Raw genomic sequence first — 14,455 nt, 5'->3', positions numbered from 1 at the left:
GAGTACAACTTACAGTTATGAAATCTGCTCAAAAAACTGAAAATTTGAAATGTTTTCAAAGTCAAATTGTAGAGATGTCTTATCATACTTAATTTGAAAAGCTTTAATGCCACAATAACTACTTTGACATTGACATATACCTATGTCTGGTTGTGTTAGCTTTCTACCTGATGTTGGATTGCCAGTAGCTTAGCTACGCTAATTTATGTTCACTTTGTGCCGTGATACCACCATGATTTGCATGTAGCCCTTTGCTGACGTTTTGCTAACTAGGGAGCCAGAAAATGCAATTCAGATGATGCTGTGCCACACCTGGACTCCCCCTAATAAAGTTTTCTGAAACAAGCCCCTGGTACACAGAACAGTATGTGAGGTACTGTTGCCATTGCTGCAGAAACTCATTATTTCATTAGGACACACTGCTCAACAGCGCTGTCCAGGGGCGATTCTAGGATCAGCGCTTTAGGGATGCTTGGAACCCTTTTAACACAATTTTGTTCTACTGTGCTAAGAAGAATAACATTTTTGGACCATCATGATAGGGGAAACATTGAAATATGTAACTAGAAAGACACCAACAATTCTGAGAAAACTTTTATGCTGAGCCACAGGGCCATTACTACAAAAGGTGAGGTGGTATTACAATCGGATATTTATCTATGTAAAAGCAGACATTTCCAAAATTCAGTATCAATAACTTTTGAAAATTAAAGATTTATGCCATTTTGACGGTTCAACGGTTGACAAGCACTATTTTCTGAAAATGGCTCAGAATTTTTTTCTGAATGATCTAGGTATCTAGATTCTGGGTTTAGTTTCACAGTGTTGTGATATTCCTAGAGCAGAACTCCTTAGCACACAATAGATTAAACCTACTGGAATACCTTTTATGGTTTGAAATACCTTTTACGGTTTGAAATATCGTTTTCAGCTCAGACAATCGTTCAGACACAAAAACATTTGCCCACACAGACAACACTGGCCAACACACATCCGCCCATACAGCAGCAGCTTTAGCCCCCACACACTTGGACTCAATCCACAGGCTTTGGGACCATTACACAACTAAGAGCCTAAGTAATTAACCTGGATCTTTATAAAAAAAAAAAGAAAGTGTCCAACTGTGGATAATGTGCGTGTGTGCTCCTGTATGTGTGCTGTTAGGTGCTCACTGTAGGTGTGTGTGTGTGTGTGTGTGTGTGTGTGTGTGTGTGTGTGTGTGTGTGTGTGTGGGAGGGGGGGCAAGGATGACATCATTGCAAAAACCTGAGCCTAATCCTGATTTGACCTCCACAGCTTTAGCTCGTCAGGGGGTGTAGGGACAATTGTTTTCTTCGAGCACTTCAGTCATTATTATAAAAAGACTGTCATCAAAAACCTGTTTATTTGGACTGTCCAAGTTGTGACTCACTCTTTTCAACAAACTTTTCCGTGACATAACAGCAGAATTTGGACCCATTAGCGATTCCTTGTCTCGTAAATGGACGCTTCCAAAGATGAATGGACACATCAGGTGCTGCTGGTGTCAAACCTGTGACCTGTCAATCACCTCCTATTGGAAATGATATCAGACTTAATAAAAAGAAAGTCAGTGTGGTTGCTTTGTGGTGGATTAACAAAATGCCAGGAGGGAGAAATGTGTGGCCGAATGATTTACTAGAGAGCAGAGCCAGGAGCAGAGGTGATGTCATCTGTTTCGAGGGAGGAGGGTGGTTTGGATTCAAGATGAGGATAAATTTAGCAAGTGAAGGGGGGGGGGGAAGAGATGATAACCATCACATCACACCATGCTGGTATGGCTGAGGGGGTGCAAAGAGGTTTACAGCAGAGGGGAACATCTCAGAGCTGTGGATGAGTCATCCTGCCCCTGATGCCTTAATCCATCTCTGATCCAGCAAAGTGTTCCAACACCAGCAATCCTGGATCACTTCTTAGATCTCCCATAGACTCGGGATTTCATTACACTAATTTCTGCACTGACCAATCTATCATGTCGCCCTACAAAACACTAAATCAGCAAATAGTCAAACTGAACGAAAAGAAACAGAAGTTGTCAAAGGTTATGTGGATGTAAGTTACAGATCTGATTGGCGCCAAGCAGGCTGAACTATTCACACTCCTCCTTGGCAGTGCACAGGATGCGAGTCTGAATCACGTTCCTTTGCTGGGTGTCATCCCCCCTTTCAGCACTCTCTCTAATACAGGGTTTCTGCAGGTCAAATGTAAGACTTTTTAAGACCTTTTTAAGACCATTAAGAATGACGATTAAGACCTAGGCTATATCACGCCATAAAAGTACAGCGAAATGCAGAGTCACAAAAGTACCTGCAAAGTAAATAAATGTATTCAAATTGAATAAAAGCGACACGGAGTACTAATAATCTGTACGTATACAGCGAATTATATTTGGACGAGCGTAAGAAACAACTACGACAGCACAGAATAAAAAATAAAAAAAAAACATTTCAAAGAGCATTAAAGGTAGTGTTACATGGACGTAGGAAAATTAAGACCTGTTTAAAATGATTTAAGACCTAGAACACAATACTTCAGCGAATTTAAGACTTTTTAAGGCCTAACATTTTTGAAATTTTAGATTTTTTTTTAGAGTTTTTAAGACCCTGCGGAAACCCTGTAATAAAAAGACAATAAAAGCCCTCAAATTAATGTTTAAAACAATTTAAATTTCTGTTGTCTTCTGTAATATTATTTGACGTGGAGAAATCCAGACGAAAAATGTTGCTGTTACTTCTACACTCGACTACAGATATACATTCATCCAATACATTTGTTTCTTTGCATTGACTTTATGTTCCCCACTCACACTGCATACCTATAGATCTAATGCTGAACTCATTTTTTGGGAGTGTGGATTAGATAAGGGGAGATTTCTGCAATCCATTTTACCATGTCACACATTTTATGAATTTTCATCCGACTACAGTATAATCTGAGATGTTATTACTTACCCAACAGACTGTATGTCTGTTGGGTACATTTACTAATTTAAATCATAGTGTACCCATGCCATGAAGCTTACAGAAATCCTGCTAGCTATTGCTGAGGAAATGTATTTCATTAAAATGGAAATCTGTTCGTGTTAATTATTCAGAATTTGTAGATGCACAGCATTCCAGAAAGAAATAAGGTTTGAGGAAAAGGATGTATTTTTATAAACCCTTTCTTTAATAAAAAGAAAACATCAAAGCAAATTAAAAGGTATTCTTTGATGAGCTGTGTATAAAATGATGATCAATGACCCATCCCTGATCTGTTTTTTTATGTCTTTGTTTTTGTTTTTATGTTTTATGTTTTTTGTGTTAGGTTTCATATTTTTGTTGCATCTTGAAAACAAAAGACAAACTTTGAAAAATAAAAACAGGAAAGGGCTTACATTTAGCATTTACAACTTTTAGAGAATATTAAAATAAAAGATTCAAAAGAGCCTGTCACCTAAAAAAAAAAGATTCTAAATGAATTAAAATACTGAGTGTGACAGCACAGACATTTCCATTCTCCTTGTGTCTCTCTTTTGCTATGAATTTCCAATGCCTATTCATTTTTTAGGAGCTATAACTCAGACTCATACAAGTCTTACCCTCTTTTCTTTTTTTGAATGCGTGAGTGCGCCTTTCTCTAACAAAAAGATCCACTACCACACTACCACAGAGCCATTCAGTTATTTTGAGGCTGCAGGGAGCATCCAGCGCATGTCTTCACTGTGTAAGGTCTGAGTCTGGTTTAACATGTGTGTCTTTGCACTTTCTAGCATCAATACTATATGTGCAATACACTGATGATTATTAGTTCATCTTTAGTAGTGTATCTTTATTAGTGTTTTATAAATACTATTTATATACACATTTTGTTTTTGTTTTGGATGAAGGAGGCATTCATCCAAAGTCATCCAAATGAGCTGGAGCACTTTCAATCATTATTTGATTATTACTATTCATGTCATTGTATTCCGCCCTTGGGAAATGTCTGGGTGTAGGTTCAGAGGGAGTAGGGTGGGGGGTGGGGCGGTGGTGTGTGTGTGTGTGTGTGTGTGTGTATGTGTGTGTGTTGCTGTCGACGATTCAGCGAACCTGCCAAACAGTGTGAGCTCTCACCTGCCGCTAATGTGCCACTGTTGGCCCACAAGGCTACTGCTCCACTTAAAGGTGAGAGAGAGAGAGAGAGAGAGAGAGAGAGAGAGAGAGAGAGAGAGAGAGAGAGAGAGAGAGAGAGAGAGATATATACTGGCAGTGGCAGAACAGAACCAGACATAAAAGATTTTTTTTTTTTTAAAACTATCAAAATAAAATCAGAGTGGCCGGAAGAAAGACCGACTTTCTGCCAAAAATACTGCACATCTGGCCTTTTATCATTTCCTTCGCCGCTCTAGAAGAATTATTGCTTGTCACATCAGCCACAGCACGGCCATCAATCGTTAGTCATTGTGTAGTTATCAATCAAATTCTCTCCTCATTCATTCATTCACGCTGCGTGCCAGCAGAGGTACTAGGTGTGTGTGTGTGTGTGTGTATGTCAGCGTGAGCGTGTCTGTATTGTCTGTTATGTGATGACATCATCCCTGGTCTGAGGCATTACCTCACCTCCCCTAATCGCCCGACCTCCCCCCTATTCTTCTTCATCCCTTTAACCGCCCCCCCCCCAGCATGACTCACTTCACGTTGCCACCGATTCCCTCCATGTAAGACCCTCACACCCCCACACACACACAACCTTCATCCCCCCCCTTGTAACACCCCAGAGCGACTCTTGGCTTTTTGAAGTGATGGGTTCTTTTCTGCAGACAATGCTGTTTGTGGCTCTGCTGTCCCTCATTTCACAAAAAAAAAAAAAAAAAAAAAAAAAAAGGACGACACAAATACATACTCGGCAGGATGCAGCAGGTGACTGGCTGTTTCCTCCCCGGCATGTCAAGGCCAGCCAATGGCACGGCGGCAACCCCCCCTAGCCTCTAATCACTGAGCAGAATGGTGTCTCAGGGATCCGGCATGCACCAATGAAACCGTTGCTAAGCGCTAAGGAGACGTGGGGTGTTAGGAGCTAGTGGCAGCCCCCCCCTCCCATACACAGCAGACAGGCATCCCAGGTAACGGAGGGCAGAGAGGGTAAAACTAGATTTGAAATTACATAAACATAACACACACACAAGCAAACACTCTGAGGACCATAACAGATGACGTCACAGCGAGTCACTGGGTTCAGAGCTGACAGGCATCTCAAGCACACACACACACGCACACACACACACACACACACACACACACACACACACACACACACACACACACACACACACACACACACACACACACACACACACACACCATCCTCTGTCACAACATGAGCACACTGAAGGATGATGGGGAGGGTATCACATGTGTGTCTGTCTATGACGTTTTTGACACTCTTGTGAGGTCTCACACAGATGTAAAGGCAAGAAAAACAATGTAATGTCCTCAGAGAGACTATAAAGCAGCCGTGAAAAGCAGTGACAGCAAAATGCTTTGTTACGGTGTTTAACAATTTTTTCTCTTGATTTGTACCTGTTACACTTTCTAGTAGGAACTTCTTGCTAGGCTATTTGCTACAAAATAAAAAAAAATAAAACAAGATTTAAATATGCAAAACAATACCTGTTGGACAATCATTTTTAACAGTAAATGTCTCCCAAAAAAGTATTTGAATTATTTTCACACATTATTTTCTACCTTTCCGGAGAGAGAAAATATGTTTGAGCAAATGTAGGTTTGCTTTGTTATATTAAAAACACTTCAGTTCAGTGTTCAGTGGGGTCATAATGAGTGACTTTTAATTGAGTCACTGCCCAGAAAAGTTTGTTGTTATTACCGAATTGTATGACTTTCTATGTATGTATGCATGTGCATGTGTCCATGTAAGTTGTTTTGTCACTATCAAATTTTTATTGGTGAGGAAAACAAACTGACGTTGGGAGAAAAAACGCCCTTTGAATCTCGGAGAAGTCAATTTTCTGTGAACTAAGAAAAACAGCCTAGTTCATGGCTCAAAAAAACAACTTAAAGTGATTTATAAGCAAGTTGAAGACTTTGATCAGACCATAGAGAATCATATTATCCTTCCACTGACAGCATGGGAATCTGCAGTTCCCATATAACAAGTGTGATATCATGTAATTCAGCGGATAATATAGCGGGGTGCAACTTTATATTTAAGGTCAAATTTACATTCTGAGTGGAGAAGCTAAACTTCACTCTCACAATCTTTACTGTATTAAAGCGCCCATATTATGCTCATTTTCAGGTTCATAATTGCATTTTTAGGTTGTATCAGAATAGGTTTACATGGTATAATTTTCAAAAAACACCATGTTTTTGTTGTACTGCACATTGCTGCAGCTCCTCTTTTCACCCTGTGTTCAGGTCTCTGTTTTAGCTACAGAGTGAGACCTCTCACTGCTGTAACATCTTTGTTGGCAGTCGCACATGCTCAGTAGCTAGGTAAGATCACATCATCTAGCTAGCAGTTTGTTTCTACAACTTCGGTCAGTACAAGGCAGGATTAGCCGGGAGACTTCTTCTAAACGAGGGCACACTTCCAACTTTGCGTGGAATACCTACAGAACAGGGACATGGAAGTAGTTCTTTTGTAGATTATGGTGAACTAGTGTGTGTTGTAGCAGTGTTTTGCCATTCAGAATGAGCTAGCATGCTACGGTTGGCCACCTCGTTTCGGCTAGTGACGTAAAAAGCCCTGCCAATTTTGAACAGCTCACCTGGAGACTGAAGGCAGGACACATTCAGAAACCCGTATCTCACTAAAAAAAAGCATGGATGTTTTTTTTTCCAAGTTTGTATGCGTGTGGAAGCACCAGAGACACAAAATAACACCCCAAATCCCAGAAAAAGTGATTTTTTTCATAATATGGGCACTTTAAACTTCCAGTGCTTTGAGGAGCCTTTAGGGGTTCTCCACAACATAACCTCTGAGGACCCGAGACAAAGGGTTCATGAATTCCTATTTTCTAAATCTCAAGCACAGCAGTTTTCAGCAACGCGCCATCAGGAAGCAAGTTGGAAGGTTCTTTTTTTAATTCCAACCCACAACTACAACAGCTGAAGTCAGTGATTCCTTCCCTCCTTCTAATTGTAGGTTTGCTAATCAGTGAACTTCGCTGCTGTAGTTTAGTGTGCTGGGATGAAAAGATGCAGACTTTTCAGGCTGAATGGCACCTAGTTAAGAACCAATTCACCCACTAAAAAGCCAACCTGTCAAAAGGAGTTAAACTTCATGAACTGGTTCTAGATTATTATTTTTTTGTTATACCAGACTAATAAGGCAGAAACGTATTTATATGACAGAGCCAGAGAGTTCATTACAATGAAACACGCCTCACCAACAGCAGCAGACAAACATTAGACTGATCTCAGCAGCCACCCCGACCCTTGTTAGTATCAGAGGCTTTTTCCCTCAGGCAAAACTCTCACACAGAGCGAGTCCACATCAAAGTAAACCATGAACACGTCTCTAGCATGTATCTGGGAGAGCCGCGTTTGGGCTACACTTCACTTTCAGCATGTCGGTGTGGGCGGTTTAAGCTTCTGTATACATGTACAGACGAGGGGCTTGCTGCGCTTGTATTTGTAAACCACCACAGTCAACAAAGAGGCTAATCCTCCAGGCAAAACAACTACTCCAAGATTTATGTGGGGGTGTACAGTATGTCTTGGGTATGCATGTGTACATGAGATGAATGTAAGCAACAGCAACCCTTGGTTGACTGTTCAAAGTGCACAGAGTTCACTTATTGGTCTTACTGTCGACGGAAAGAAAGCCAGGAGGGACGTTTTTTGTTATGAGACAAAGGCCCCATCCTTAACCTCACAAAATGGACTTTTTCCATCTTCTACTAGATCTTAATCAGCTGGACAGTGTCTGTTTAACCTGTTTAAGGGGCTGTGGTTGACTCTTTATAGTTTTAGTCTACTAATCTGGATTATTTAAATTATTATACATGGAGTGGCATATTTGTTATGGTGAAGTAAAGGGCAATACATCTAGATTCTGATTGCATTACCATTCACTAATATAATGCAAAGGTTGGTCTACCTCAGGTTTGCTGAGGCTGGACGACACCAGGCACCCTGAGCCCACATCTAGGTCCCACTGCTTCCTGCCCTGGTTGTGAGGATCCAGAGCCGAGATCCGCCCATCCAGGGTACTGATGATCACAAGAGACCTGCGGACACAACACAAAGACTTCAGCACACTGTCCAAAATAAGCATTTGGGGACACTTATTGCAGCTTTACATACTGTAGCGTAGGAGCGTAACGATATCAATTCAATGATTAACGATCCAATAGGATCGACGCAAAGGGAAAATATCGATACACATCGTCATCTCAAGATGCGCCTTTATTTTGAAAATTCCAACTTTCTATTTATTCTTTTTATCAAAACGAATAGTTTGCTTTTAATTTCAATGTCTAAAAGAGCTCAGTAATAAAATTGTCAAATCATATTGAGGTTGCTTTTCACTTTTCACATATTGAAATGTATCAATAAATAAGGTCTCTGCTGTATTACTGTGCTGCAAAGTGGCATGTAATCAATGAAAATATGAAGCCATGCGGCAAGAAAAAAAAGCAGTTTTACAGTTACTGAGTATAACTCTCTGTGACATTGTATGATTTACAATTACTCTCTAACGCATCATCTGGGTTCCTGTGTTTTGACGGAAGTTATAGTGACTAGAGGGGTCAAAGGACGCCACTGACAGGCGACTAAACGAAATGTCCCGTGTCAGAAATAAAATTACAGAATTCTCTGGGTTTGAACATTGTTGGAAACATTTGGGATAGAGTAAGTACACAACTCAACAAAATATATATAACATAGGTATAGTCATTTTTAGACATTTTGATGGTAAAAGGTTACATATTGTACCTTTAAATGGGCATTAATGATATTGTCTCATATCCATCGCAAGCCCCTGAATTGAATCAAATCAAAATCATATCGTGGCAGACTTTGTGATTACAGCAAATATTATATCGTTGTCCAAATAATCAATATAATATTGTATTGGGATGCGTACTTGTGATTTACACCACTACTGTGGCATGGGTACACTCTTTGCAGCCCTGGGCACCAATGTTTTTTTTTTTTTTTAAAGATTGTTTTTTGGGGCTTTTCCCCTTTATCTGATAGTGACAGTGGATAGACAGGAAAGGTGGGAGAGAGAGATGGGGGATGGCACGCAGCAAAGGGCCACAGGTCGGACTCAAACCCGGGCCGCTGAAAAGGACTCAGCCTACATGGGGCGCACGCTCTTACTGGGTGAGCTAGGGGTCGCCCCCCTGAATGTTGACAAGACTGTCTTGCTCTCTCACTGCTGTGTTTTTTTATTAAAAAATACACCAGTGTTGACCTATCGTCACAGTGGGGGTTTGTGTTTAATGCAATCAAATACAAGACACTAAAGGGCGAAGAATTGTTAAGCGGGGGTGCAGATGTTGTCTTTCCCCCTCTAGTCCTCAACCTTATTTTGCAAATCAGGGTGTCCTTCAACTGCAGCCAACAGCACACCTGTGCCATGACAAACCCCATCCTGTCAGCTAGTATGGGCGGCATGTTGATTAAAGATGGGAGCAGACCTGAGGATTATCAAACCTGACCAGACATCCCATACATAGCAACTTATTTCCATAAAACAGAGACATGGGATACAGGAACTGTAAACTCTGTTCAAAGAGCTTGAGGTGAGTGAAAAAAATAATGGATGGAAGAACTAGATTGATTGAGTATAGTTTATTGCTCACAACACGTCACTTTTTTTTTCCCCATTTACTCACAATTTAAAAAATGTTTATGTTAACTGTCTCACAGAGCGAGCGCACCCCCCTGGGACTGAGTTTAAGATTTAGTCTCAAAATCAAAAGAAAGAAAGAAAGAAAGAAAAAGCTGGCAGGCAGACAATGGTGACTTCATTTCTACAAGCTCTGAAAAATGATTTGCTTTTCTTCTGTCATCATTTTATTAAAGTGGACTATATTGTTATCCCCTTTTTTTTCAGGAAAGGCATAACAGTTTGTTGCACCTCAGGTATGGGAAGAGCACACTGGTGATGCTCTGAAACAGATGGTAAACAGCGACTGTTAAGAGCACACAGGGGGAATTGACATGGATACTATTCTCAGGCTGTTAATACTGCCATAACATTAGGCTCATTTACATGTAAAACCACACCATTTTAATAAACAACCACAAAAAAAGTTTCATCTATCGACAAAGTCCAGGGGCGTTGGATTCGACATTTTCGGCTTTCTTCTGGGCTCTCCAACATTAGCAGAAAATTAGTGTTCACAAATATTGGCTTGACTGCCCGCAAGGAGAAAAAATGCCATAATAGTGCTGTTAAGAAAACCACCAAACCGTGCGTAATTTTACCTTCACAGATGTTTGTGAGTTTAGGCACTGTTGGATATAATAAAAACAGCTTGACCATCAGAGATCAAAAAAAAAAAAAAAAAAAAAGTCATACTGTTATTTCAAAAATAAAGTGGACATATTTTCCACATATTTCATTCTGAGGCATTGTTGGCAGAGACAGAGTGAGAAGCTAAAAATAAAATGCGGGGGGAGGGGGGGGGTAATGAGATGCAGCAGTTGGAAGCGTTTTCCCTTAGATGATGTATGGGCTACATATTTCTCACAGCACCAGTGCACGTTACCTCTGAGAAACAATGTCTGAAATAACTGTGGTGATGGATTTTTAGATTTCAGTTGTCCCGCCCCCAATTAATTCTGTAGCTCTACCAAAAACATTTACTTGGTGAAGGGATTTTCTCCATTGGTAGGAAAGTACAAATTCTCCAAATGAGTTTTATTCCTCTTTATGTGACCACACGGCAAGATTCTATTTCATCTAGTAACTCCAGGCTAAAAACAGTCTAAGTGAGTTGAGTGAATGGAGACATCCAGCCCCACCCTTTGCCTAACTCTTAAGGGCTTTGCCGCATTGCTTGTCAATCATGTCCTGAGCTATGGCAGGGGCCACCTCCTGACTATTGATTTGTATCTGTCTAGAGGAGATGCTGTTAATGGGGCTTTTAGCTTTATTTAACACACACATTAACACACACACACACACACACACACACACACACACACACACAGGAACTGAGCACCCACTGCTTCACGTCCACACAGCTGGGACCCAACCAGCTTCCCACTGCTGGCCACTGGGGCATGTGGGGCTTTAACTGCCTCCCTCGAGGGCAACTACACAGCAGTTGCTGAGGGAAGAGACAATGTTATACTTTTACAGCTCAGACTGAAAAAAATTAGGAAATAATGAAATTCATCTCCCTTTATTTACGCGCAGCGCAAGAGCTGTCAACAGAGCCGAGTGTTATTTTCATCACCTGTGCTATCCATCATTTAGACTGAGCAGGTGAATTGCTACTGACTAGCTATAATCCCTTATTGATCTCACTTATCGAACACTCTTCAGTCATGAAGGGGAAGGAGCATGTTCAATGATGTTTAAGCCTTAGGAAAACTAAGAAATTGATTGTTTCAGAGGGTGCAAATCAATTTTAGGAAGGTTTCGCTTCTGTTTCAATGTAGTCCCTCACACATTCACAGGGAGTTACACTTGCTGCTCTGGACCAGCTAGTTTTGTTCAGCTCAACTGGTTTTGGGAAGTTTGCATAAAAATGCAAATAGGATCACTTAACAGTAATGAGCCATGTGTCTCTCCGCCCCATCAAAGCCAAGATTATCTCCCCAAATCTGGTTTTAGCATTATCAGCATTGCCACTAGCACTCAAGTGTAGAGTACTAAGAAAAACATTGTTTTTCCTCTCAGCCACCAATAAAAACAGAGCGCTAAAGCCTGTTCTCACCCTCTCGATTGGCTGCGAGACCCTGCCAAAAATATTAGGCTGATTGGTTGTTGCTAAGCAGTCGGCTCTCTGAGAGGGTGGCAGCCTTTGGCGGCCTCCGCTCGGCTGGCCCCGCCCCCCTCCAAGTCACGCTGTGAATGTAGAAGTGAGGCAGAAGTCACCGAGAGCATCAAGTTCAACTTCAGAGATGGAAACAGGGCGCGCGAGAGATAGAAGAATTTCATTCGGAGGGAGATCAAAGGCTTTTGTGGATTCTTTGTACTCCAGATAAAGGATAAGGAGTAGAGAGGGGGTTGGGGGCACTTAAGTCTACAACTTAGGTATCATGATGGTAATGGAGAAAACAAGCAGTGGAGGAAGGGAAAGGGGGGGGGGCTGGGGGGGGAGTAGCTATAAAAATAGTACTAAACCGAACAATAAAACCAACTCAAACAAAACAAACAGCCCTACTGTATCATTTATTTTCCACGTCTGAGCCCCAAGACACTGCTGCTCTGCTCGTCACCAAAGGGATAACATGTAGCCTGTGGGGCTGCTGCCGTCGACTCTGGCAGATGCAGGCGGCGGAGACGCTGAAGAAGACGTTGGAATGGAGAACGAAGAGGGAGAAAGAGGGAAAGTAGTGAAGCTGCCAACACACTGAGGGTTGTTAGTGTCCTTGCCTATAATGTTGTCAAAGCGTCATAATAGTGCAGAGCGTCTCTTCAATCACAAAGCGTATGGCAGAGCAGGGAGCCAATTAGCCTCGCTCTCACCAGACTCTCTGCTCCTCAGAGACACTCAGCCTCAGTCTGCACGCACACACACACACACACACACACACACACACACACACACACACACACGCAAAACCGAGCTGCTGGTAAACACACTCCATTGAAAGAAGCAACCAGAGTGTTTACACAGGCCAAGTCTCCAAGGAGCGGGAGCCGTCGAGCCGCACCAATCGTAACAGCCTTGCACTTAGCAGCAGCCAATGGAAGCGCCGCTTTTCTCCTTGCTTAGCCAATGGGTGGGCAACTCTGCAGACTCGGAGCCAATGGCAGAGCAGAACTGCCTGTAACCATGCAACAGCGAGCAGCCTGGGTGCACGCTGGAGTGTGGAGTTCTGCTGCCGCGCGGCCACCGAGAGGCAGAACAAAAATACGGGAACATGGGGAGCACGTGGGGAGAAAGTTATGGATGCAGCTCTGAGCCGGCCGCACCCAGCACCAGCAGCTGCATCAGCAGGAGGGGAAGTGCCTTGCGTTCAACTGTGCACATTCTTACAGATAAGGTTTTAAAATGTCTTTATTCAGAAAATAATGAAAGAAAAAAAAACACACCAGTAACCTGGGTATGAAAGTTTAAATGTTTTAATGTGGTAATCCCATCATTTAATTCAGGATATTAAAAGGCTTAGGACCTGCAGGCAGTTAGCACAGCACAGCAGGAAACCAGAAACTGGTCTTTTTCTTTAGCAAACATGAATGTGCTCCCATGTGCCTAAAATAAAAATGCTAAAATAAATGAACACCTGCAGTAAGACTAGATTAAATGTCCCGGGTTAAAAAAAGAAAAAAGTGATTACTAATCAGAGATGACATAACAGCTGCACTTAAAGACAGCTTAATGTGACTTGAATGTTTTCTACAACGGTCCTCTAAACCTTGTTGAATAATCAAGTGATAATTGTTTTTTTTTAGGTTTTTGTCACAGCAGCTGAAGCCTCACATCCATCAGGGTCACTGCAGCAGACCACCGCAGCAGCAGAGAGCAAAGGGTGTGGTTAAAAAAAAATAAAAAAATCTAGTACTAGCGTAAAACACACACACACACACACACACACACACACACACACACACACACACACACACACACACACACACACACACACACACACACACACACCATTTAAAAGTGTTGCCATCACCCTCTCTCTCACTCTCCCCTCCTGCATAAGTGCGCTCCCTTCTCCAACCCATTTTATCTCACACGTGGTAAAATCCAAACTCTATGGCGCCACGCTCCTGGCGGCTGATTGGCTGGGCTGCAGCTCCGATCCGAGGATCTGATTCGTTGTTGCTAAGCAGTGAGGAGCCATCGAGAGTGAAAACAAGACAGCGTGGTCCTACTAACTACCAGCTAACTCCATGTTTTCATCCTCTCCTCTCCTCCCTCCCTCCCTCTCTGAGTATCCCACCTTTTTGCCTCTGCCCCACCCATACTGCAGTGCTGCAGGATGGGTCCTGCCGACTTACTGAAATAGCCACTGACTGACCTAATAAACTCATTCCTCTCGATAACACGTTGAAAAACCAATAGTGTTCAGCAATCACTTTTATGAAGAACTGGTTACTATTTATGCCACTGCACACAGTTAGGAAACAACACGCAGACAAGCTCTTCTATAACCCAGACAGTGTTCATCAAGTGCAGGGAGAGTCAGGAAGTCAGTGACAAAGACATAATTATGGACATCACATCCCAGCATCGGCCACTGCTGCTCAAACCTCTGCACACTGGATAACAACTTCAACATTATTACAGAGAGCAATCAAAATAAGAAATAGT

The 14,455-nt window shown here is 42.0% G+C and overlaps 1 protein-coding gene across 1 annotated transcript in view; it reads right to left on the bottom strand.

Annotated features, from left to right (window-relative positions):
* eif2ak3 (eukaryotic translation initiation factor 2-alpha kinase 3) overlaps positions 1-14,455 on the bottom strand; it is a 41,036-nt gene that overhangs the window by 18,809 nt on the left and 7,772 nt on the right. The window contains exon 2 of the mRNA XM_031280308.2: positions 8,101-8,230. Coding sequence (XP_031136168.1) covers positions 8,101-8,230 — 130 coding nt within the window. The remainder of the gene's footprint in view (positions 1-8,100; positions 8,231-14,455) is intronic.

This window comes from Sander lucioperca, chromosome 18 (genome assembly GCF_008315115.2).
Source record: "Sander lucioperca isolate FBNREF2018 chromosome 18, SLUC_FBN_1.2, whole genome shotgun sequence".
Classification (NCBI taxonomy): domain Eukaryota; kingdom Metazoa; phylum Chordata; class Actinopteri; order Perciformes; family Percidae; genus Sander; species Sander lucioperca.
This window is presented reverse-complemented; position numbering and strand designations above follow the sequence as displayed.